This window comes from Thermobia domestica, chromosome 2, assembly GCF_964235325.1.
Source record: "Thermobia domestica chromosome 2, izTheDome1.hap1.1, whole genome shotgun sequence".
NCBI lineage: Eukaryota > Metazoa > Arthropoda > Insecta > Zygentoma > Lepismatidae > Thermobia > Thermobia domestica.
This window is the reverse complement of record NC_137455.1, coordinates 11,352,003-11,374,224: the sequence shown is the minus strand read 5'-3', so window position 1 is coordinate 11,374,224 and position 22,222 is coordinate 11,352,003. Positions and strand designations below refer to the sequence as shown.

Genomic DNA, 22,222 nt, shown 5'->3' with positions numbered 1-22,222 from the left:
TGTTTCTTTCACGTTTTTCGATTTTCAGCTTTCTCTTTTAACTCCCAATATTTTCTTCTATTTCTCAAATCATCGATCAGTTGTGTTCTTCTTTTTCCTATTCCTCGCTTTCCTTCCATCTTACCTTCTATGGCGGTATGAAGAAGACAATTTCTTCGCAAAATGTGTCCAATCCAATTGGCCTTCCTACAAAGGATGCTGGCTAAAAGTATTCTCTTCTCTCCTACCCGTTTTAAAAACTCTTCGTTTGTTGTTCTCTCTATCCATTTTCCATCTTCTCCATCTTCCTCTAACATCACATTTCAAAGCTCTGTAAGTATTTCTTCTCTAACTTCCTTAATGTCCAAGTATCTGAACCATACAGTCCAGTGCTCCAGATATAGCACTTGACCAACTTCTTCTTAAGTCCAATATTGAGTCTGCTAGTTAAGTAATCTTTTCTTACCCTAAAGAAAATACCCTAAGTACACTTATGAATCAATATGAGATTAAAACTTTCTATTTCAGTTTAACGACACCAGCTTGAGGAACCTGTCAATAATTTGTTGAAGCACGTGTCTTAAATTGAACGATCAGCACCAGAAACTTCTATGTATTTAAATGCGAGGTAATGTTGGAGAATCAATGTTGTCATAACCTACCATTGTATATCCAATTTGTTGTTCAGTGATTTATTTATCTTTTTCTAATGTACAAACAAATATAAGACTTTTGTTGTCCTGAATATAATAAAATTTACTTCTGTGTAAGTCCATTATAAAAGTTCAGTAAAGTTGATATCTATGTACCAAAATTTTGTACTATTGTCCTCAATCCCCTATACATAAATATGATCTCAGGTGTAAGAAGCCTTGTATGTGAGTTGATAAATTTTTGTTAACAATGTCTGTAACATTTTCCCAACCTTTATTAAGATTTCCTCTTTTCAAATTGAGACCTGAGTTCTTAACTCTAATATAATAGACCTCAACAAGTACATTCCTGTCATTTTGCGAGGTGGTACGATGTAATATAGAAATTTCGTGAGTTATATGTTTAGAATTTTGTAGGTATTTTCAAAGTTCTGAAATTGCATCTTTACATATCATCTTTAGATTTCCTAATATGCTCCTTAACTCGAATATTAATACAGTGAAACCTCTACTAACGGACACCTCCCGTAACGGACATATTTTGTAATCTCCAAACACTGTAATAGGATAAAACATATTGACAAATCTCTCTAAAGCGGACACTCTCTAGTACGGACACGGACAGTCTTTTCTGTTCTTTATAGGTATTATTTACCTCCGTATTACGGACACTTTCTCTATAAATAAGTTGAAAAGTATTGTAAAAATACATTTTTAGTAATTCATACATGTGTCACCAAGAAAGCATCGTAACATTTTCTCTCCTCAATTGTCTACACAGCAATTCAGACGAAGAGTCTCTGTTTAACAACACTCTCATGTCCTTTGCTTGCATTCCACTCCCACCCAAGCTGTTTTAGACACAAAAGTGATTGACAGTTGCCCGCCGTTTGGAATAACACGTTTTTCTACTGTCCTGCTGGAATCTCTAACCAAGCAGAAGACAAGTTCGGTAGTTTTTGCCCGCGGGTACACATATTGTCACAAAAAAGACACCACTGGACTGCAATTAACCCACCAATTAAAGCGACATACTGAAAACGTAAGTGTAAAGTGCAGAGAACTATAACATCTTATTTCCATCTTGTGCCTCGAACATAAGAGTATTGAACAGCAGAGGACAACACAGGTACAGTAACATTTTGGTAATATTCGTGAATACATGATTCATCCAAAAATATTGTTACTAATTGCATATTACCCTCTTTACTAATTTACGTAAGAAAATATCAAAACCTCTCTAAGACGGACACCTCTCTATAGCGGACAAATATTGATTCCCTACGGCTGTCCGCTTTAGAGAGGTTTCACTATATTCCTTTTAGTCGTCGGTTTGATTATTCTGGTATTTTTTTTTTAAACTTAAGATTTTTATTAAATGTCATAATCTGTTGTCCAAAAATGTTTTAAAAAGTCAAAAGTATTACTCTCAAGCCCGGGGCCCCGAGTGGTTGCCTGGATCTCCCTACGTAAAAGTCGGTACTACCTATTATATTAGAGCTAAAAACTCAGATCTCAATACAGAAAGAGGAACTCTTGATAAAGGGTACGAAGGACATTATTAGTAATTTTATTAACGAAAATTAACCAACTCACGTACAAGGCATTTTACACTCGGAACCATAATTTGTTATGTATGGAAGCTTGGGGAAAATAATACATAATTTTGTACGTAGATATCAACTTTATTGAATTTTTGATAATGTACTTACACAGAAGTAAATTTTATGTTCAGAACAACAAAAATCTTACATGTTTGTACAGTAAGAAAAGAGAAATAAATAAATAAACCACAAAACTGCAAAGTGGATATACAATGGTTATGGCAACATTGATTCTCCAAGATTTTTTCACATTTAAATACATAGAAGTTTCTGGTGCTGATGGTTAAATTTAAGACACGTGCTTCAACGAATTTATTAGAGGTTCCTGGAACTGGTGTTGCTAAACTGAAATAGGAAGTTTTAATCTCATATTAATTCATTAGTTATATATAATACATAGGAAATAGATGAATTACGTTGCCATATATTGTCTGGTCACTGTTTATAACGATTTGTGATAGATTAAGTTTAAAGAGAATGAATGCCACTAAGTGTTATATAGAAAATGTGAATAACTAGCACCATGAGAATTTCTCCTACCACATCCCGATAAAAGATGCTCAAGATTTACGCCTGAAATATCGATGAGAAGTTTCTCAATATTGATATATTCTATACTTGATGGTTATAGGATTGCTTATTTCATCGAGAGGTTGCAATAAATATCCAATATAAATATTACGTATCGATTATTAACTTTCGCTTGCTGAAACTACGTAATCATAGAAGTTTTTCCTCAGTACTCCTGAAGCTATTTAAATTAAATCGAAAACGTTTATCAAACTTACTACACATGTTTAGATATAATTATAAAGACTACAAACTACATGATTTTTTTTTTATTTTTTTTTGTCGTCTCCAAAACCGCGGAATGATTTACAGAAATGTAAAAAATGGGTTCATGCATGTGGAAAAACAAATTCTGAGACTGTATACAATAAATGTTAACAGATTACTTGGAAGTGTTAGACGTGCGTGACGTCATCTCGAAAATCGTCCATTGGAAAGAAAAAAATTCCCCAACTTTGATTATTCAATAAATATTGGAAATATGCTTATTTTCGGATTACGTACCCCCAGAATTATCTTTGCGTACCCCCAGGGGTACGCGTTACCCGGTTGAATAGCACTGTTGTAACTGCTCTGTTGTACAATATACTGTTGTTGTAATAGCACTGTTGTACAATATACTAATATGGAAACGGAAACTACAACCAGCCAAATATTAATATGTAGCTCAGTGTGAATACTCTTTATATAGAATTAGGAAATAGAAATGTAGTTTTGGTTATTTCTTAAATCCAATTTAAACTTCTCGCTGAGCAAAACGATACGTTTACTGTAAAAATTATTAATGTGTAACAGTTTCATCAACTCTCCACTTGGCTTCATCAAACACTATGAATACACAGGTAATGACAGATTCAATATAAGGGATAGCGAAAAAATCCCTGATTGGCTATCATAGACTACAACAGCCAATCTCCTTTCACCAGAAACCAAAAGATAAACAAAAATCATTAATTCCCTTTCCCTACACTTCACAAATAATTTGTTTTATATTATATTCTGTTTTATATTGTAGTTTTGTGATTCTTGATCTGTTGACTTAAGATTAAAGAAAAGACTCTTAAAAGACGGGAAATGATTTTTTTAAAATGAATGATATTTCGCAGCCTTCTAAAAAAGAAAAAAAAAAGTACATTTCCAAAAGTTGCCATGTTTTTCTTTTCTTTTCAAGAAATCGCGACATTTTCCTTTTTAATTAGACAGTTTGAGGAAAATAACTACAAATTTCACTTTGAAGAATACCATTCATCTACTCTTTATGTTCATTTTATGTGATTTTTTTTAAACATGAAATGTATAACAAAGCAGTGACTCTGAGAAAATTAAAACTTTTTGAGAAACTAAGTTGTTAATAAGGTATGATTATCTTATGTTTAGATCGTCATTATTGAATGTTTAACAAATATTTTTCTTCAATAGTTAACATCGATAACAAGGCAGGAGCCGTAGGTTTTATTCCAAGATATGCTGGTCGCCTCTATCCTCTCAGATTGATCAAAATTGATGAAGACACTGGTGAACCAATCCGAGGCCCAGATGGACTTTGCGTTCGTTGTCAACCAGGTATTATTCTCGATTTTTTTTTTAAGTGCGTGTTTATTATTACTTCTGTCTGTGTTTGTTCGTTTGTTTCTGTGCTGTGACAGGTGAAGTTTCCATTCCCGGTGGAAGTGCATGTGGTTTGGATCTTACGCGAAACTGAATGCTCATATATCATATAACTCTGTATCTAAAAGGAACGCTGAAATCTTGACGTAAAGCACGTGTAAGCATTAAAAGAAGCGTAGTCGTACTTAAGTTAAAAATGAACAAAATTTTAAAGGAATTACCAAAATTGAAAAAGTACAAGTGCTGAATAAAAAGTACTGTCAACACTGCTAAAATTCTTACCTGACTTTACTGCCAAAGTAAATACTAGTTACAATGCTTCAGAAAATAATTACCCACCTTGTCTGCATCCTTCTGCCACGAAGAAGGCATCTTACCTCGTCAGCACGTCCATCTTTGTTCAAGTTTTGGAGAGACTGCTCTATATGTTGTAATGCTTCCCACGAAGTAGTTCGTTTATCGTGGTGATGAGATAGTAGTCGCTCATGTCAGGAGAATATAGTCAGGGGCGCCATTTCAGACTTCGCTTGAGGGAGGGCAAGAGCTCGACCGACATAAGACCTTCACGTTTTGTAGTAATATATTAGTAGACAACCTATTAAAGTATATGAATTCCTCAAACTCTTTGGGGGGGGGGTAATTGTCCCCTCCTGCTCCCCCCATAAATGACGCCCCTGAATATGGTGGATGTTTGAACATCTCACCAACATTTACGCAGAATTTCTTGTACAGCGTTAACTGGAGCTTCTTTCTCAAAAGCATTAGTCTTGTAATATTGATGTAAACTTTTGCTAAATAAAACAATTCAGTTAGGTATACCATAAAATCATGACAAATTAGAAGTATCAGCATTAGTATTTAGAAATGACTTCTACTGTTATTCTAATGTTTCTACTTCCTGATATTTTTCGACTTGTACGAAACATATTACAAGACTAGTAGCTTTGGGTAATAGGCCCCTGTTTGATAGCCGGTATTCTAATGCAAGATTATAGGTGTTGCAAATCTCGTCGCTTTCTCCTATGCGCAAGACGAATGTAATGCTACAAGGAGTTTCAGTAGTAGGCTGCACCGACCGTTTGCCTGTTAATGTACAGAATGGGACAAAATTGCCCAATGAATGTCACAAGCCACAGTAAGACTTAAATCTTATCTGCACGTCACTTTGCGTAGGACGCACGATTTGTGAACAAAGTGATCAGGATACTTCCATTCATTGGATTGCCGCTGCGAGTAAAGTTCATACAATCGAGCCCAGGTTTCGTCCGTCAAAGCAAGTTCTCACCTACCCTCTGGTAGCAATGCGCTACGTCTTGTGCAGTTGCATAGCGTTGTCATTTTTGCATATTGGTGATTTGAAGGGGTATCCACTGAGCTATAATTTTCCAGAACCAAAGAATGCTGTGGAGTGCAGTTTCTGAGGTATACTCATACTTGTATGGCTAACTCATGCGCCATCCACGCGACCCAACTTCAACAGGGAAGAATGGAGGTGAAATGTGTAGTTGTCAATTTGAAGCTGTGCTGAACGGGAGCTATTTTGAACATTTCTGCCTTCTCGAAACAATTTCAGCCGTCGCGCTGCTGCAGTGCTTCCTCACCATATGCTTCACACAGTTCTGTGCACTCTGACTACGTGCCACTTCAATTATAATCCAGCCACGTTATTCTACTTCTCGTCAGGACTCGTAAACATGTCGTCAGGACTCTTGAACTCTCGATACGGAGTTTGATATCTCTACTTTTACTTCATGACGCTGCAGTATTTGACTTAAAATAACACACATTCGTTCTCAACTCACTCATCCAACTTTCGTTCTTACCTACCGAATACCTGACTGACGCTTCTCATGTGATAGCAGTGTTACCACTTTATCTAGCCAATATTGATAAACTTGCAGAGTTCTGCATTATAAAATATTCGTATGATATAGTAATTATATTAACTTTATTTACTATATTTTATTATTATTATTATTATTATTATTATTATTATTATTATTATTATTATTATTATTTCCGATGCTGTGATAAACCTTCAGGATTCTGTAACCAATTGAATTAGGTACAGGGAATATGATGCTGGCAAGAAAATAAAGGGTAGAAAACGCCACATTATTTTAGGTACTGTAGGTCATGTCTTAACAGACCAAAACCATTCACGAAGAAATTAAATGTCGACTAAAACCACGGAATTCGAGTTATTATTCAGTTCAAAATCTTTTGTTCGGAATTCTGTCGAGGAATTTGAAGCTTAAAATATATAAAACGAAGCTTAAAATATATATCATGCCTGTTATTCTGTATGGTTGTGAAACATGGTCAGTTACTCTGAGGGAAGAAGGTAGACTGAAAGTATTTGAAAACAAGATCTTGAGACGAATATTCGGACCCAAGAGGAACAGAAATGGGGAATGGCGAAAACTTCATAACGAGGAATTATATAATTTAGACTGTTTACCAAACATTGTTAGGCTCATCAAATCTAGGAGGCTCAGGTGGGCAGGTCATGTAGTCAGGATGGAAGAAAGTACGAACGCTTTCAAAGTTTTAACTGGAAGTCCAATCGGAAAACAACCATTAGGAAGACCTAGGCGCATTTGGGAGGACAATATTGATGGATCTCGGAAAAATAGAAATACAAAGTAGAAACTGGATTCAGTTGGCTAAGGATAGAAGTCAGTGGAGAGCTTTTGTGAACGCGGCACTGAACCTCCGGGTTCCATAGGCCATAGAGTTAGTTAGTTAGTTAGATGTTGTAATTGCTATTAACTCTTGAAGTAAGGGAAGAATACTGATAATCCTTGTTCATTCCTGTAAGTACTTTAAGTGAATCTTATCTAAATGCTTTGTTTATATTTCAGGTGAAACCGGAATGTTGGTAGGGAAAATAATTAGCAAAAACGTAATGACTTCTTTCCAAGGTTATGCTGATAAAAACGCTTCGGAGAGGAAGATCATTCAAAACGTGTTTCATTATGGCGATTCAGCTTTTAATTCAGGTAAACATCTGATATTTTTTTATTATTTTTATTTTAAGCATCTGGCTACTAAGAAGGTAAAAATAAAGCTTGTTATAGATTGTATTTAATATTAAAAATATTTATTGTTTAGGTCATATTCTCAAACTGAACACAACAACACACTGAGCAAGGCAATGTGATAAAAATACATAAAGAACACAATCACGTAATAGTTTCAACACACTGTCCCCATCTGACTTCCAGAGAAGGAGTGGAACTCTGATGAAGGCACAGTTCGTGTGTTGAAACTGTTACGTTGTGTTTTATATATTTTTATCACATAACCTTGCTCAGTGCGTTGTGTTTCGATTTTTAAATAAAATCTTTTGTTGAAGATTTTGAGTTCTTAACTATGTATAGGAAAGCATGTTTTTAAATGTACAGGGACCTTTGTGTCTTAAATAAATTTTACGAAATAATTCAGCATAATGAACGTTAAGGACAGTATTTCGTTGCGTAATTCGACTTGACAATAAACGCCCAGGGTCTTCAAAAGAAGAAGACAGTGATAAAACTAGAATACAAATCCTTGCTTAGCGCTTTATCAGTGTAAATATTTTTAGAAAATACTATGTTAGATCCAGTAAGCTGTTTTGTCCAAAGTAAAATAAATTCTTTATATTTTCACATCCGTTTTGTACAGTTAGATGCTTTATTTTTTCTGGTGCTGAAAAATATATATTTGGAACAAAAGATGTAATGTGTTAGAAGTTTTATAAGTTTCCATGTGATCAAATTTGTATGTTAGCTGAAATAATATGCCCTATATTTCGTATGTTTTTATTGAATTTATGAGAAATATTAATATTTCTTTAGTTTCTGTAAATGTATAGCATTAGAAAAGGAACAAATAATTAAATGAATCCGTAAATCTTTTATAGTAGCCACAGACAAATTTATCAAATTTTTATACACTATCTGTTTGAAATCAAAGTAAATTTAAGTCTGATTATCTCAAGATAATGATTTAAAACAGTATCTAACGAACGATAAAGAAAGATTTAAGAATAAGTAAATTTCTTCCAATTCTTTCTTTCTAAATTTAATTGTAATTAGTAAATTTCCTTTGGTAACAATCTAGAAGGCGTTTACTTGACCTCCTGTCCCAAAACTGCCGAACTCAACATACATTTGTACACTTTCTCAATAAAGCCGTACTTGTCTAACAGGGAAATGATTGATGTAGCATGAATATTTGATCTTGTACTTCATCTGTACTTTTTCTCTGATAAAAACAATCTAGTTATATCATTTTCTCCCTGAAAATATAGATGGAAGTATTTTACAACTACTTATTGTCTTGTCGGATGCAGAATAATACCGTTTAATATTACATAGATGTAGTGGCTTATAGTATTAGAGCCCCGTCCCCAAAGCTTGAAACCCTCCCAACAAAAATTTCTGGGTACGCGCCTGGTTCTCTCTTTCTGTCACATGGAACACAGTTTGTTCAAAAAAAAAAAAAAAAAAAAAAAAAAAAAAAAAAAAAACTCTTGGAACGACTCACAAAATTCTTCACTTGAAACACAGACAGCCATCTTGCAACTTGTCACTCTGCCGTCTGGCGGAAGAATTTCGAACTACTATGACCTTGCTAAACAAAAAAAATGGAGTTTTGAAAAATGCAATTTAATTTTCAAATCCTCGTTTAACATTAATATGTTCTTTTCACTCGGGGCACTCGAAAGGAACACAGGATGTTCATTTTTGTAACAGTTTCATACAGGGCCGGCTCTTCCATATGTGCAACATGTGCGTTTCCACGAGACGGCAAATTTCGAGGGGTGGCAAAATCTGTCATAACTGTATTATTTAAAATAAATATTTCTTGTTGCAAACTGACTTCATGATGGTGCTTAATTTTACTAAGCTGACCTATTTGAATACTACATTCATAAATCATGTTTACGTCGCATTAGTTTAAGGTCACATGGTCAGTGCTAAAGCAAATGGTCAAATAAATCCCAGCATGAGTTGCTTGATTGTTGTCAAATATAAGAACTCAATTCTCGAACAATAGCAAACACCTGCTCCATTTAGTTAGTCATCATAGTTTTGATATAAAAACTAGTTTTGTGTTTGTCACAAACAAGTTCCTTATCATTGAAGGTGGAAACGAGTTCTTTTTTTTTTTTTATTTTTATTAGGTGCAGAAGGAAAATCAAGAAATAAAGATAAAAGAGCTGGTTGCACTGGAATTGCAAACTGATAAATTGAGATTGAAGCTCGATATTGGATTCTATAAAAAAAAGGATTGCCATCTTTCCTCTGCAAGAGTGTTCGCTTTATCTTTAATATAATAAATAATCATTTAAAGGAAAAAAACAGACACTAGATTGTATTTGAATTGTTTAGGCCTTTCTGAGTGCGAGTGCACTTTTCCTCCCCTTCGTTGGTATGATGGGATAGCATATTTAAAATCGTCACTTTCAAAATTTGTTCTTTCTGGAGAGGGGCGGTAAATGATGGCGTTGCACGCAGCGGCAAATTACCTAGGGCCGGCCCTGGTTTCATATCTTATCACTAAGTGAATAGTCTTCTGGAAGAAGATATTTTAGAAATCAAAAGTTCATAGGAAACTGTCATTCTTTAATTTTTATTGAATCTTGATGATATTTTTACATTAGCAACGTCTAGAAATTAATTACAAATTGCAAGAGTAACTATGTGAAACTGCAAACTTCAAATTTATAACAATTTTTCCTAATCTCTTTATCTAATAGCTCTTCAAATGTGAATTTTGTTATGTAGAGGCATAAAAATTTTGTAAAATATTAATATATTTACATTATTTTTTACTAACATTGTTTTCAAATACAAATCGATTATTTATTATATTATAAAACAGTATTTAAAAATAAAAAAGTATTTTATTGGTGTTATGGAAAGTGTGTTCGATATGTATATAAATTTATATAATTTAAATTTGATAATGCATTCTGTAATCTAAAATTGTGTATTTCTGAAGGAGTAAGATACAAAATCATTGACGTAACCCCGGGCAAGCAGAGAAAATGAAATTAAATATTTAAATTATGCCGGCTAGGCTAAAGGAGACGGTGATGATGAGAAATGAATGAAATGGTGGAATAAATAAAGTGGGAGAAAACAGGAGAACCTCGAGAAAACCTACGCACAGGGTGTTTGTCCAGCATAAAGTTCACATGGTTCGAGCTGGAGTTGAACCAAGGATCTTATGTACCAGAGATGAACGCTCCACCATTGAGCCACCTCGACCTGGGCAAGCCGAGAATATTTCAGAGAAACTGAACTGGGGATCGAATCCGTGGTCTTACTATTACAAATCCCAAATTATTTTATATAGATCTCGTTATTTGTACATCATATCCAGTCGGCATATTAACCTCTGCCCCGCACCCCTTCCGTATGAGCTTTCGGAACGTCCCTGCCTTATCATAACTTTTATGCATATGTATATCTATAAATGTAGCATTCAGTACTGACCTTCTATATATAAAACTAGTAACAGGTTCCAAAATAAAAATTCTGTATAACTTAGACATTATCACAAAATACACAATCCAAAGAGCGTGCAGTTATCAGATCGTTGGAAGTCCCGTTACTTCTATTGAAATGATAAATACGCACCACTATCTCTTTTGAGTCATTGAATATTTTGTAAACCAAGCAGAGGTCACTTTAGGTTGAAAAAGATCACAACGATTGGCAATTTGATAGACTGTTTCTGTCAAGTGAAACTGTAGGAAAAAAAAAAAAAAAAGGTTAAGTTCATACAAAATGTTTGCGTATTTTCGTCCGTGGGCGCTGGGACACTCTTGGAGATGGGCCGCCTATCTTTTTCAAGCAAAGACGGATGAGTGTAATATTACCATTCATACACGTAGAATAAGGAGTCAATGCGTGTTGCGTGAAAATGCACAACGGAGACCGATGAAAGGTGAGTATGATCTAAGAAGGAGTTAAAATAGAATCTTCACTATGCTTTCCAGCACATGTTCGTATTTCTTATGAATATCTCAAACTAATATGACATCTTTTAAACTATTTCGAGAAGGGTGTGGTCTATAAACACATCCGATCGTTCTGTTGAGGACGGGTGTGGATTATAAACATTAAATCTGGACGTAAAGGTTGGGTGTGGTTTGTAAGCCTGATTACTTTAATTTGTCAAATAAGTAATTCAATACCCAATCATAGGTTTGGATTACTTTTTATGGTGGTTTTTTTTTTGCATTCTGAAGAAAGATGGGATAGACATCCCTAAAAGATGTTTTAGAAACAGGCTGGCATATAAGCACACAACGGTCGTTCTATGAAGGACAGATGTGGTATATAAACAAAATCTGAGCGGAGGATAGATGTGGTTTATATACCTCATTAATTTTAATTTGTTAAATAAGTCATTTCATACCCAACCATAGGCTTGTATGTATTTTATGGATTTTTTGGCGTCTCTAAAGAAAGACTTACAGCCGTTCCTAAAGAATTCTTTAGAAATAGATGTGGCATATAAATAGATGACCGATCGTTCCGTTGAGGGTGAGTGTGGTATATAAACAGAATCTGAACGGAAAAGATGGGTGTGGTTTATAAGCCTATTATTTTTAATTTGTCCGATAAGTCATTCGATACTTAATCGTAGGCTCGGATGACTTTTATGGCGTTATTTTATTTACTTACTTATTTATTTTTTTTTTTTTTGCGTCTATGAAGAAAGACTGATTGCTGCCGTTCCTAAAGAATCATTTAGAAACGGATGTGGCATATAAACACATTTAATCGTTCCTTGAAGGCAAGTGTAGTATATAAACAAAATCTGGACAAAAGAATGGGTGTGGTGTATGAGATAATTACTTTTAATTTGTCAAATAAGTAATTCAATACCCAATAATAGGCTTGGATGACTTTTCTTTCCTTTATGGCATCTCTGAAGAAAGACAAATACCTCTCCCTAAAAGACTTTTAAAAACAGGCTGGCATATAAACACACAAGGGTCGTTCCGTCAAGGACGGATGTGGTATATAAACAAAATCTCAACGGAAAAGCTAAGTGTGGTTTATAAGGGTCTTAATTTATCAAATAAGCATTCAATACCCAATCATAGGCTTTGGATGGGTTTTGGGGCATCCGTTTATTTATTTATTTATTTATTTATTTTGCCTCTTTGAACAAAGACCGATAGTTATTTTTTCTTTTTCTTCTTCTTAACCCATTGATTTATATGGGACAGCTTTCTTAACTTTCCTTTGAAATGAACCCGAATTTTTATTACTTTAATAGAATGCATATTCAACTATAGGATGCGGTCAACAAGTGAGACTAGAAATCATTGTTTCTTGCATTATTATTATTATTATTAATAATAATAATAATAATAATAATAATAATAATAATAATAATAATAAGCTATATATAAAGGTAACCAAGAAAGTTCTGTCTTTTTTTGTGGAGGTCTGTGTTCAATTGGCCCTCACACCGTGAATTGAATACGAATGGAGATAAGGCGAAGGTCAGTTGTTAATGTGGGTATATCCAACATTCTACCTGGTTGTGACAGTTCAATTACAACGTGAACTTGCGTAAGGACAGAGTAAACATGGGACCTCCACAGAGCGTCATAAGAGCGTGTGTGCTGTACGAGTTCAAACAAGAGTCAAACGCCTCTGCAGCGGGGTGGAACATTTGCCAGGCCTTTGGTGAGGGTGTCGTGACTACGCGGACAGTGCAGCGGTGACAAAGTTTAAGGACGGTGACGAAACACTTGAAGACACACCACGTGTCGGAAGACCAACAAATGTACAAAATGAAGATCTTCAGGCAGCAATTGAGGCAAACCACTACCCTCGGAAGAGAGAAGGCCTTCGTCGTAGCGAGTGACGTCACACAAAGTAGGGACAGGCACGCGCAGTGTGTCGGGCAGAGTTGGGCAACTCTATACGTGAGCTAAAGACAAGTTTATTACAAAAATGATTTTTAAAGTATATATATATATATATATATATATATATATATATATATATATATATATATATATATATATATATATAGAGAGAGAGAGAGAGAGAGAGAGAGAGAGAGAGAGAGAGGTAAAGTAATTTCAAGCGATACGCAATACGCATTGAGTGCTAAGGAGCAATACGAAGAGATAGAGAGACATAGAACTTTGAACATATTCAAATTAAGGCTATTATTATTGAGAGGATAATGGTAATAAGAAAGTTATTATCAAGAAAATTATTCTTAAATATTATATTTCTGGCATCGAAATTTTAACAGAATAATAGGTTAGAAACATTTAAAACTACAATTTTTTCCAAAATCTTTGTATCATGTTAGAGCGCATAGAGAAAATGTTCATGAAAATCTTTCGAGAGCATATTTGGCAATTAGAAACACATTTAAATGTATTACTGCCGTGCACGCATATGTTGTTTTGTTTTACTTTTTAGGTGTGGTTTGTGCTTGCTAGGGATTAGTTGCATTTGTTTTTAACTAACAATTATGATCCTAGTCTAAGGGAGGCGGTGATGGTGATAATGAACGAAATGGTGGAGTAAAGAAAATGGGAGAACTCCAAGACACTCACCCATGCGATATTTGTTCACTATAAAACTCACTTCGAGAGAGCTGGGATCGAACCAGAGACCCCATGCCCCAGAGGTGAGTGCTCTACCACTGGGGCACCACGAACCTTTTGCAAATTAATGTTGTTATACCAAGGAAATGAAAGTCGCACTACTACTGCGACTAATTCTTCTTCCTCTATATTATTATTATTATTATTATCATTATTATTCCCCGCTTTCCACGTCACCCAGGAGATACGGTGATCAAACGCGTTTACTACTTCAGCTTGGTATTATTAGCTGTTTGCATTTAAGAAAATGTTTTTGGTGTATTGCAAGATACAGTCCTCGCGTTTGCGAGACGAAAATTTAAAAAAAATGATTAGGAAGAAATTATATTTAAAAGAGAAGCTGAATTTACCAACGGACACGAAAGGTGACTGAGAAATTCAGTACTTGGAGAAGCTCAAGAGTAATGTTATTCACGATACAGAAGTTTCTTGGAAACTAGACGAGAAGTGTATGTTCAAATTAGAGACGAGCCTACAAACATGGCAATTCTCGTCTCATCTTCGAGACAAAATATTTGGTCAAGTCTCGTGGGCGACACTGGTTCACTCAAGTCTTAGATCTCAGTATTTTAGTATTACACGATTCATAGTAAAAATTCATAAATTATTAAAGTGGTTGTACGAACACACTGAAGAGCATTCATCACCATTTGAAGATATGCAAATGATTACATAATCTACTTCAATAATCAATATGATTTAAATGTTGTTATATTATCCTCTTCGTGGACCACGAGAGTAGTAAATCTTTCTCAATTTTTTGTAGGATTCTCGTCTTGTCTCGATTTACGAACAACTATTTCTCGTCTTGTCTAAATTCTTTAAAAAGTTTTTCTCGCCTCGTCTCGTAAAGTAATTTCTGGTCTTGATACAGAAGAAATAATCTGCTAAATTTTGTTGCTTAATGGTAATTGTTGAGAGATCTTCAAATCTGTTTTGAGAAAGCCTTCTATAATTGATTATGTAACTGAGAGAGACACGAAACCAAATCAAACAAAACCATACTTTTTCAGCACCGAGTCTATATGAGACGAGGACAGTAGATCTACAGTTGAGGGTGGAATTTGAACCCGAGACCTGATGCACAAAAGGTTCACGCGCTAGCCACTGAACCAACAGCTAGGGCGAAGATAATAACTGAAATCGGAGAAGTCAATAAAATTACATTCTGTAACCAACACTTAACAATTAGCACGGACAGTGCCAAATGATCACAATCGAATTTGTGTGTAGGAGTGAAAAAAAAAAAAAAACTTTCCACTGGAATGCTTTGATAAAGATCACATATATGAACATTCGTAATTATTACATAATGTGGAATTATGTATACAAAGTTGTCAGATCATAATAACCCTAGTTGCTTTTTGTCTTTCTTTAATGTTTCAGCCATTTTCTTCGTGAAATTTTGCATACACCACTGACTTCCCATACCACTAGTTCACCCGTTAATTACATATGAATTACTGTAATTAATTTTCATACTACTGACAATTGTGTCATTTTATTCATTCCCCTACCCAGCCCCAATAACTTGCTAATGGGTGTGGAATTTAAACAAAAACTATTAAGTGAAGGTAAATTTCTTTCGTTCTCCCACCAAGATTTCGCATCCTGAATTCGTTCTACAAATGAAGCAGGCCTATCGACATAATCACATTTCAACTCACTGACCCTCTTAATCATATAGGCTAAATTACTGAAGCTTGTTTCGAAGAAGATACAGGCTCCTTATTCATATTTGATGCTATTACTTCTTTTTATAATTAATGTATGATAAACAAATATTGCTGCTGTCTGTTAATTGGGAATGCCCAAACATTAATATAAAATGAATTACCATTCTTTTTTTTTATTATTATTATTATTTTTTACAACCATAGGCATTGTTGATACTCGCAGATACATGTTTGCCATTTTTGCCATTGATACAGTAAACAAATTCTATAATTAAACTATAATTACGTACGTATGGTACTGATTTATTGATCTGGTACGTATCATAATTATCATCATTGAATCTGAGGAATATGTCAATGTCTGAGGAATATTGACTGTTGCCTACTTCCAGAGAAGACTATATGATATTACTATATATAGGTAGCTCCTGGTTTAATGAATTTGCTCAAATTCTATCTATTTTAACCACTCAAAAAAATCTGAAAGTTCTTATTTTTATGTAAATAATGCTGCAAACAAGTAAGTTAATATCGTACTTAAAAACTAACTAAACAAATAAATAAAAATACAATTCTTTTAGATTATATCTTAAGAATCATTCTTATGAACTATCCTGAGAAAAAAAAAATACAGCCTTACCCTGCTGGATTGGGTGACTATGAAGTCTTTTTGTACATTTTACGGAGCCATTTTTTCGTCGATTGTCTTCAACTGGAAATATAGAAACCTTTGGACCGTTTCCGTAATTCCTTTACAATTCGGGACACAACAAGTATAATGCACTTTTGCCTTCAAACTATAAACACTTAAAACACTTAAATTAAACACAAATAAACATTTAAAATAAGAATTCACTTAGCGCCACCGCATACACTTTCAAAAGACGCGCTCACTGTTTAACTAACCACACAAGTGTCGTTCAACCTCGCAGGAATCTGTCGTCTTTGTTTGTACCTACTCGTTGTGACGTCACGGCTGAACCTAAACGTAGCCCCATGGCCTTGTGATTGAGAAGGTCGTGGGCAAACAGTGGCAAGACATGTGAGGAACTGGGACCACAATTCAGTGTGAGTGGAGAAACCATTCGGCAGCACCTCCATCAACTTGGGAAGCACTACAAGCAGAGTGTTGACATGTGATGAGAAGTGGGTCCTGTACGAAGCTCCACTGCGCCATCATCATTGGTTTGCATCCTATGAACCGGTTCCAGAACAGCGGAAACCAGCATTGCACCAGAAGAAGGTTCTCCTGTGTGTTTATTGGACTGCTCGCGGCATTGTGCATCGCGAACTGCTACCAGCTGGTCAGAGCATCAATGTAACTGCATACTGTTAGCAGTTGAACCGTGTTCAAGAAACTCTCAAAACTCTGGAGCCAGCACTTCTGAATCGCAAAGGGGTCCTCCTGTTACAGGACAACGCTAAGCGCCACGAGGTTAGGATGACCCGGGACACCATTCTACGCCTTGGATGAGAAACACTATTGTTTTTGCACCACTCCTCGGACATTGCACCGTCCGCTTATCACTTGTTCCATTTTTTGGACAATCACCTTAGAGGACGCCAGCTCAAATCCCTAGGAGAGGTCAAAATGCACTTGATACTTTTTTTTTTCCTTCACGACCCACCAAGTTTTACCGCGATGGAATCCATGGCCTTCCAGAACGTTGGCAGAAGGTCGTCGATGCTGATGAGGACTATTTTTGATTTTCCAAGTACGTCTTAGGTGACATATCGATGTTCGAAGGTGGTGGGTGGAAAAGCGACAGAATCCTCTTGGTTACCTTTATAAAATACCGTTAGTGCTCATGAAGAATAATATTTAGGTACAAGGGAAATTTTGTGAAGGACTACTGGAATTGAAAAAAAGTAATTCTGTTAGAAGAAAACAATCACTGAGATGTAATTTTACAGACAAAATTAGTTTTCTTAGAAGATAGTATGTGCTGAAGAGGCATTTTTTTCCTCCGAAACGTTCACATTTAGGTAATTTTGGTTTAAGTATTTTTTAATGGAATTTTAATTAATTGTTCAGTTTTACTGATTTTTAAAATCTATTTAAATGCTCCATACATTGTGAATTTCAAATTCTGCGATATGTATCGGGTGTTCTAAAAAAGGCGTCCACGGAGTACAGAGCATTATTCTACAAGTCAAAATAAAGAGAAAAATATATATAATTGTACATCTTTCGGATCCTCGTCTGTACACGCGAATTCAACTATGCGGCAACGCCGCAGATAAAGAACCACAGAGATCTATCAATCTTTCAAATTATTACATCGGCTCTTTCCAGATGGCAGTTAAAGTCGATGTTGACGCTAGCTCGACTTATTAGCGTAACAATCGGTGTAACTGCTTAATGAGTACGTAGAGCAATGCTAATGGTTTCAAGTTAATCTGCGACGTTCCCACATTGTGAAATTTTGATTCCCCATAGCGGCTAAAGATGACCCCAGAAGGTAAATCATTATATAGCATTTTCGCTTTATTTTGACCTGAATCATAGAGTTCTGTTGTCCGTGGGCGGCATTTCAAGAACAGTCGATGTAACGTTGACAAAAGGATGTCAATGCTGATGGGGACCATTTTTGATGTTCCAGGTACGTGTTAGGTGTAATATCGATGTTCGAAGGTGGTGGGTGAAAAAGCGACCCAACTTTCTTGGTTACCTTTATAAAATGTGTACCCCTTAAATGAGTTTGTCTTACTATGTCAAATGCTGATAGCGGCTTATACTGATAAGAACTATGTCAAATGAGTAGAAGAAGGCATAGTCACTAACGTGAGAAAAATAAAATATGATGAAGTAGTAAGATGGAATTATTTTTAGAGAAGAAGTATATATTCTGATGGAAATTGTAAGATACGTCTACCCGTGAAATGGGATTTACCCAGGAAAACCTAAGCCAGTATGGCCGATTAGCGGTAAACCTTAAATCGCATGATTGCCAAGCAATGAGGCTATCTACTGTGCATGGATATGTTGTAGAGAATGCAGAGGTTGGCAAGCCTAATTACGCATTTAGACCACAAATTTCTCAAGTCGGCAAAAGTGGTCTTTTTGCTGACAAATTTCCGCAACTAGACCACTTGCAGATTACTATCTATCTATCTATCTGTCTATATATATATATATATATTCCCATTCGTTCCCACGGGGTTCTCCCATTTGTTCCCACTTTCTTCATTCCACCATTTCACTCATTTCTCATAGTCACAATCTCTCTTAGCCTATGCGGCATAACCGTGGGACGTAAAAGTCAAATATTCCATTTCATTTCATTTTTTTTTTCAAAGCAAGAGAGATTTTAAAATGACTTGGAGAAAAAAGCAATAATAATAAAAAATAAAACAATTGCAGCTCATTTCAAAGAAAAAAAGAACATGTTCTGCTATAAATCAATTTAATAAGAAAGAAAGATAGCACGGGCACTCAGCTGTGTAATTGAACTAAAGATAAAACCAAAATCTGACCAAAGCAAACACTTATTATTATTAATAATGTGTTACAGTTTCGGCAATGTATCGTTGCCTTCATCAGACATATTATTTCATAAAAGTAATAATTTTACATATATGTAAAACATAATATAATATTACTGAAACTTAGCACATTTTTTTTCTTTCATCAGCTTTTATTTTTGTGTAAGTTATACTTAGTTCCAAAACTAGAATGAGCAGTAATTCTTACACCAGTGGCTCCCAGCTTTTTTTGACTGATCGCTCATGACATCAAGACAGACTTGATTTTTTTTATTAACAATAATATAAATTATAATGGTTTAGATTGTAAGTTTCTATGAAGTAGTGTAACTATATGTGGTACTGAACATTGTTGCACTGTATAGTGGTCCAAAGGCTTAGGAGGGACAACTAATTTATAATACATCATAGACTGCAAATAATAAAATTATTTTTTAAGATTTGTTTTTCATTTTCCTTGTAGGTGATATGTTAGAAATGGACGAACTTGGTTATTTCTACTTCAAGGACAGAACTGGAGACACTTTCAGGTAAGAGAGCATCATGTACTTTTGATATTAATCATAGAACATCCTGTTTTTGAAAAAAATATATTGAATTGAAACAGTAGCGTTGCTTGACTTTTTCAAGACAGCTTAACCCCTGCAAACAAATTTGAGATCTCCCAATTGGCAGCAAGATGATATTTATTAAACTAATCAGCGTACACAGAATGGAAATCATTACGTATCTTACATTGAAAGTATTGATATCCCTCACTACATTATTTTGTATTATGCGGCCGAATTCTCTTCAGCGTCTGTGAGTCAATATAGTAACATTGGATATTTGGGCACCGCGAGTATCTAGTTAGTGCTGTCCTCTGTTGAGTAATATGAGTATTACGGACCCGAGTGTGCAATAGGCAAGATGTTGGTGGTACAAAATGGAAGCCACTGTGCCTAAAGAGGATATGGTGGCTGCACAGTTAGAGCAAATCACCCAAGAGTTGAATATCTTACATGTATCGAAAGCAAATATCTCCAAGGTGATGTGATGAGACTCAGAAAGACATCATTACGAAAGAGAATATCGGATGGAAACCACGCCTAAGAGACACAAAGATCCACACAACTAATGCTCCACAATTGAAACAGAACTCAATCAGCATCTCAAACCAATGACAGGCCAAAAAATATCATGAGGGAGGCCAATAGTAATTATTGCCCTGTCGAAGTGCATGCACACACACACACATCTATATACATATGTATACCATTGTGTGGTTGTAACTATTATGACATATTTTTAATAATTTTAACTTAACAAAATTACTCTTAAGCGAAAAGGGCATTTAATTGTTAATAACTATTTAAAAAAAAAAACGTACTGATAAAATGACTCGAAAATTGGGTGGTTTTCACTGTTGGGTAAATAACTTTGCTGAAATAAAACAAGTTAGTTTAATTGTTCCTTGCGGTTGATACATAAGTAGCACTTAAGCAACATGGTTTCTTAAAAGAAAAATCAACTGAAACTGCAATATACAATTTCCTAGAAACTGTACGTGAAAATTTAGATAAGAGAGAGAGATGTGTAGGTGTTTTTCATTGATCTTTCAAACGCATTTGACTTATTGTTACATACAGATCTTGAAGTTACAAAATTACGGAATAAGAGGCAGCCAATTGGTTTAAATGGTATCTAGAAAATTGGCAAGTACTGGAAACAACATACATTAACAGAGAAACAAGCCAAATACACAGTACATATCGGAGAAACAAACAATAACATGTGGGGTGCCACAAGGATCAGCACTAGGGCCATTACTGTGCTTGATTTACATTACGATCTATCGAGTAATATTCCACAAGCAGAAGTATCTCTTTATGTAGATGACACTAATATTATAGTAAAATGGAAACTAATAATGATATTAAAGGAGGCGCATGAGATCATGTATAATCCATCCCATTGGATCCAAGAAAATAAACTCAAACACCGAAAAGACGCAAGCAATCAACTTTCATCAACTTGCGTAAACGAACATACAGCCGGTAAATATAATTGAAAATAAGAAAATGGACTACATGAACTCGACGAAGTTCATAGGAATTTGGATAAACGAATAACCTCGTGGGATGAACTAAACTTAGCAAAAAATAAAATCAGGTTTATATGACATTACATTTTGGTCAAATGCATACAAAACTAAAATCGTTTTTACAATATAAAAAGGAATAGTAAAAATGATGATAACCGCTAAGCCAAAATATAAATGCAAACCAATAAATTAAAAAAAATCGTATACTTCCAGTGCCTTGTTTGTATCTTTTAAACTTATTGTTATTTGTAAAAATATGGTAGTTATTATTATTATTATTATTATTATTATTATTATTATTATTATTATTATTATTCTTTTACATACAGTGTTCATGAATATGAGGACAAAAGGTCCCTATCAATCCATATCTGGATATAACTAGTTCTAATGAAACTCCCTTCACATAGTTGTGAACGAACAGGGTTCTTACTAGTCACAGCAATCAGGGAAGTCAGGGAAAATGATGCAGGTCAGGGAAACTTAGGAAAAAAGACTGAAAATCAGGGAATCATCATCATCATCATCATAGGTATTCTGCCTTTATTGGCAGGTCACTTGCCGCAGCTGAGAAGCTTCCATGCTCCACGGTCCTCCGCTAACCTTTTCGTCGTCGCGTATGATCTTTCTGTTTTAATATCATCCATTAATTGTAGTCTCCTTCGCCTCCTCCCTCTCTTTCCCGCCACCATACCCTCTAGGACGTTCCTCATGATACAATCTCTTCTTAGGCAATGTCCCAACCAGTTTCTCTTTCTCTTCCTAATAATATCTAAAAGTGTTCTTTTCTCACCCACCATTTCTAACAATCTCTCATTCGTTTTCCGCTCGGAGGGCCGCGGTGGCTCAGTGGTAGAGCGTTCACCTCTGGTGCTTGGGGTCCCGGGTTCGATCCCAGCCCCCGCCAAGTGAACTTTGTG

The 22,222-nt window shown here is 35.1% G+C and overlaps 1 protein-coding gene across 1 annotated transcript in view; it reads left to right on the top strand.

Annotated features, from left to right (window-relative positions):
* The window catches only part of Fatp3 (Fatty acid transport protein 3), a 147,168-nt gene that overhangs the window by 111,533 nt on the left and 13,413 nt on the right, over positions 1-22,222 (top strand). The window contains exons 7-9 of the mRNA XM_081738509.1: positions 4,226-4,369; positions 7,279-7,416; positions 19,683-19,749. Coding sequence (XP_081594635.1) covers positions 4,226-4,369; positions 7,279-7,416; positions 19,683-19,749 — 349 coding nt within the window. The remainder of the gene's footprint in view (positions 1-4,225; positions 4,370-7,278; positions 7,417-19,682; positions 19,750-22,222) is intronic.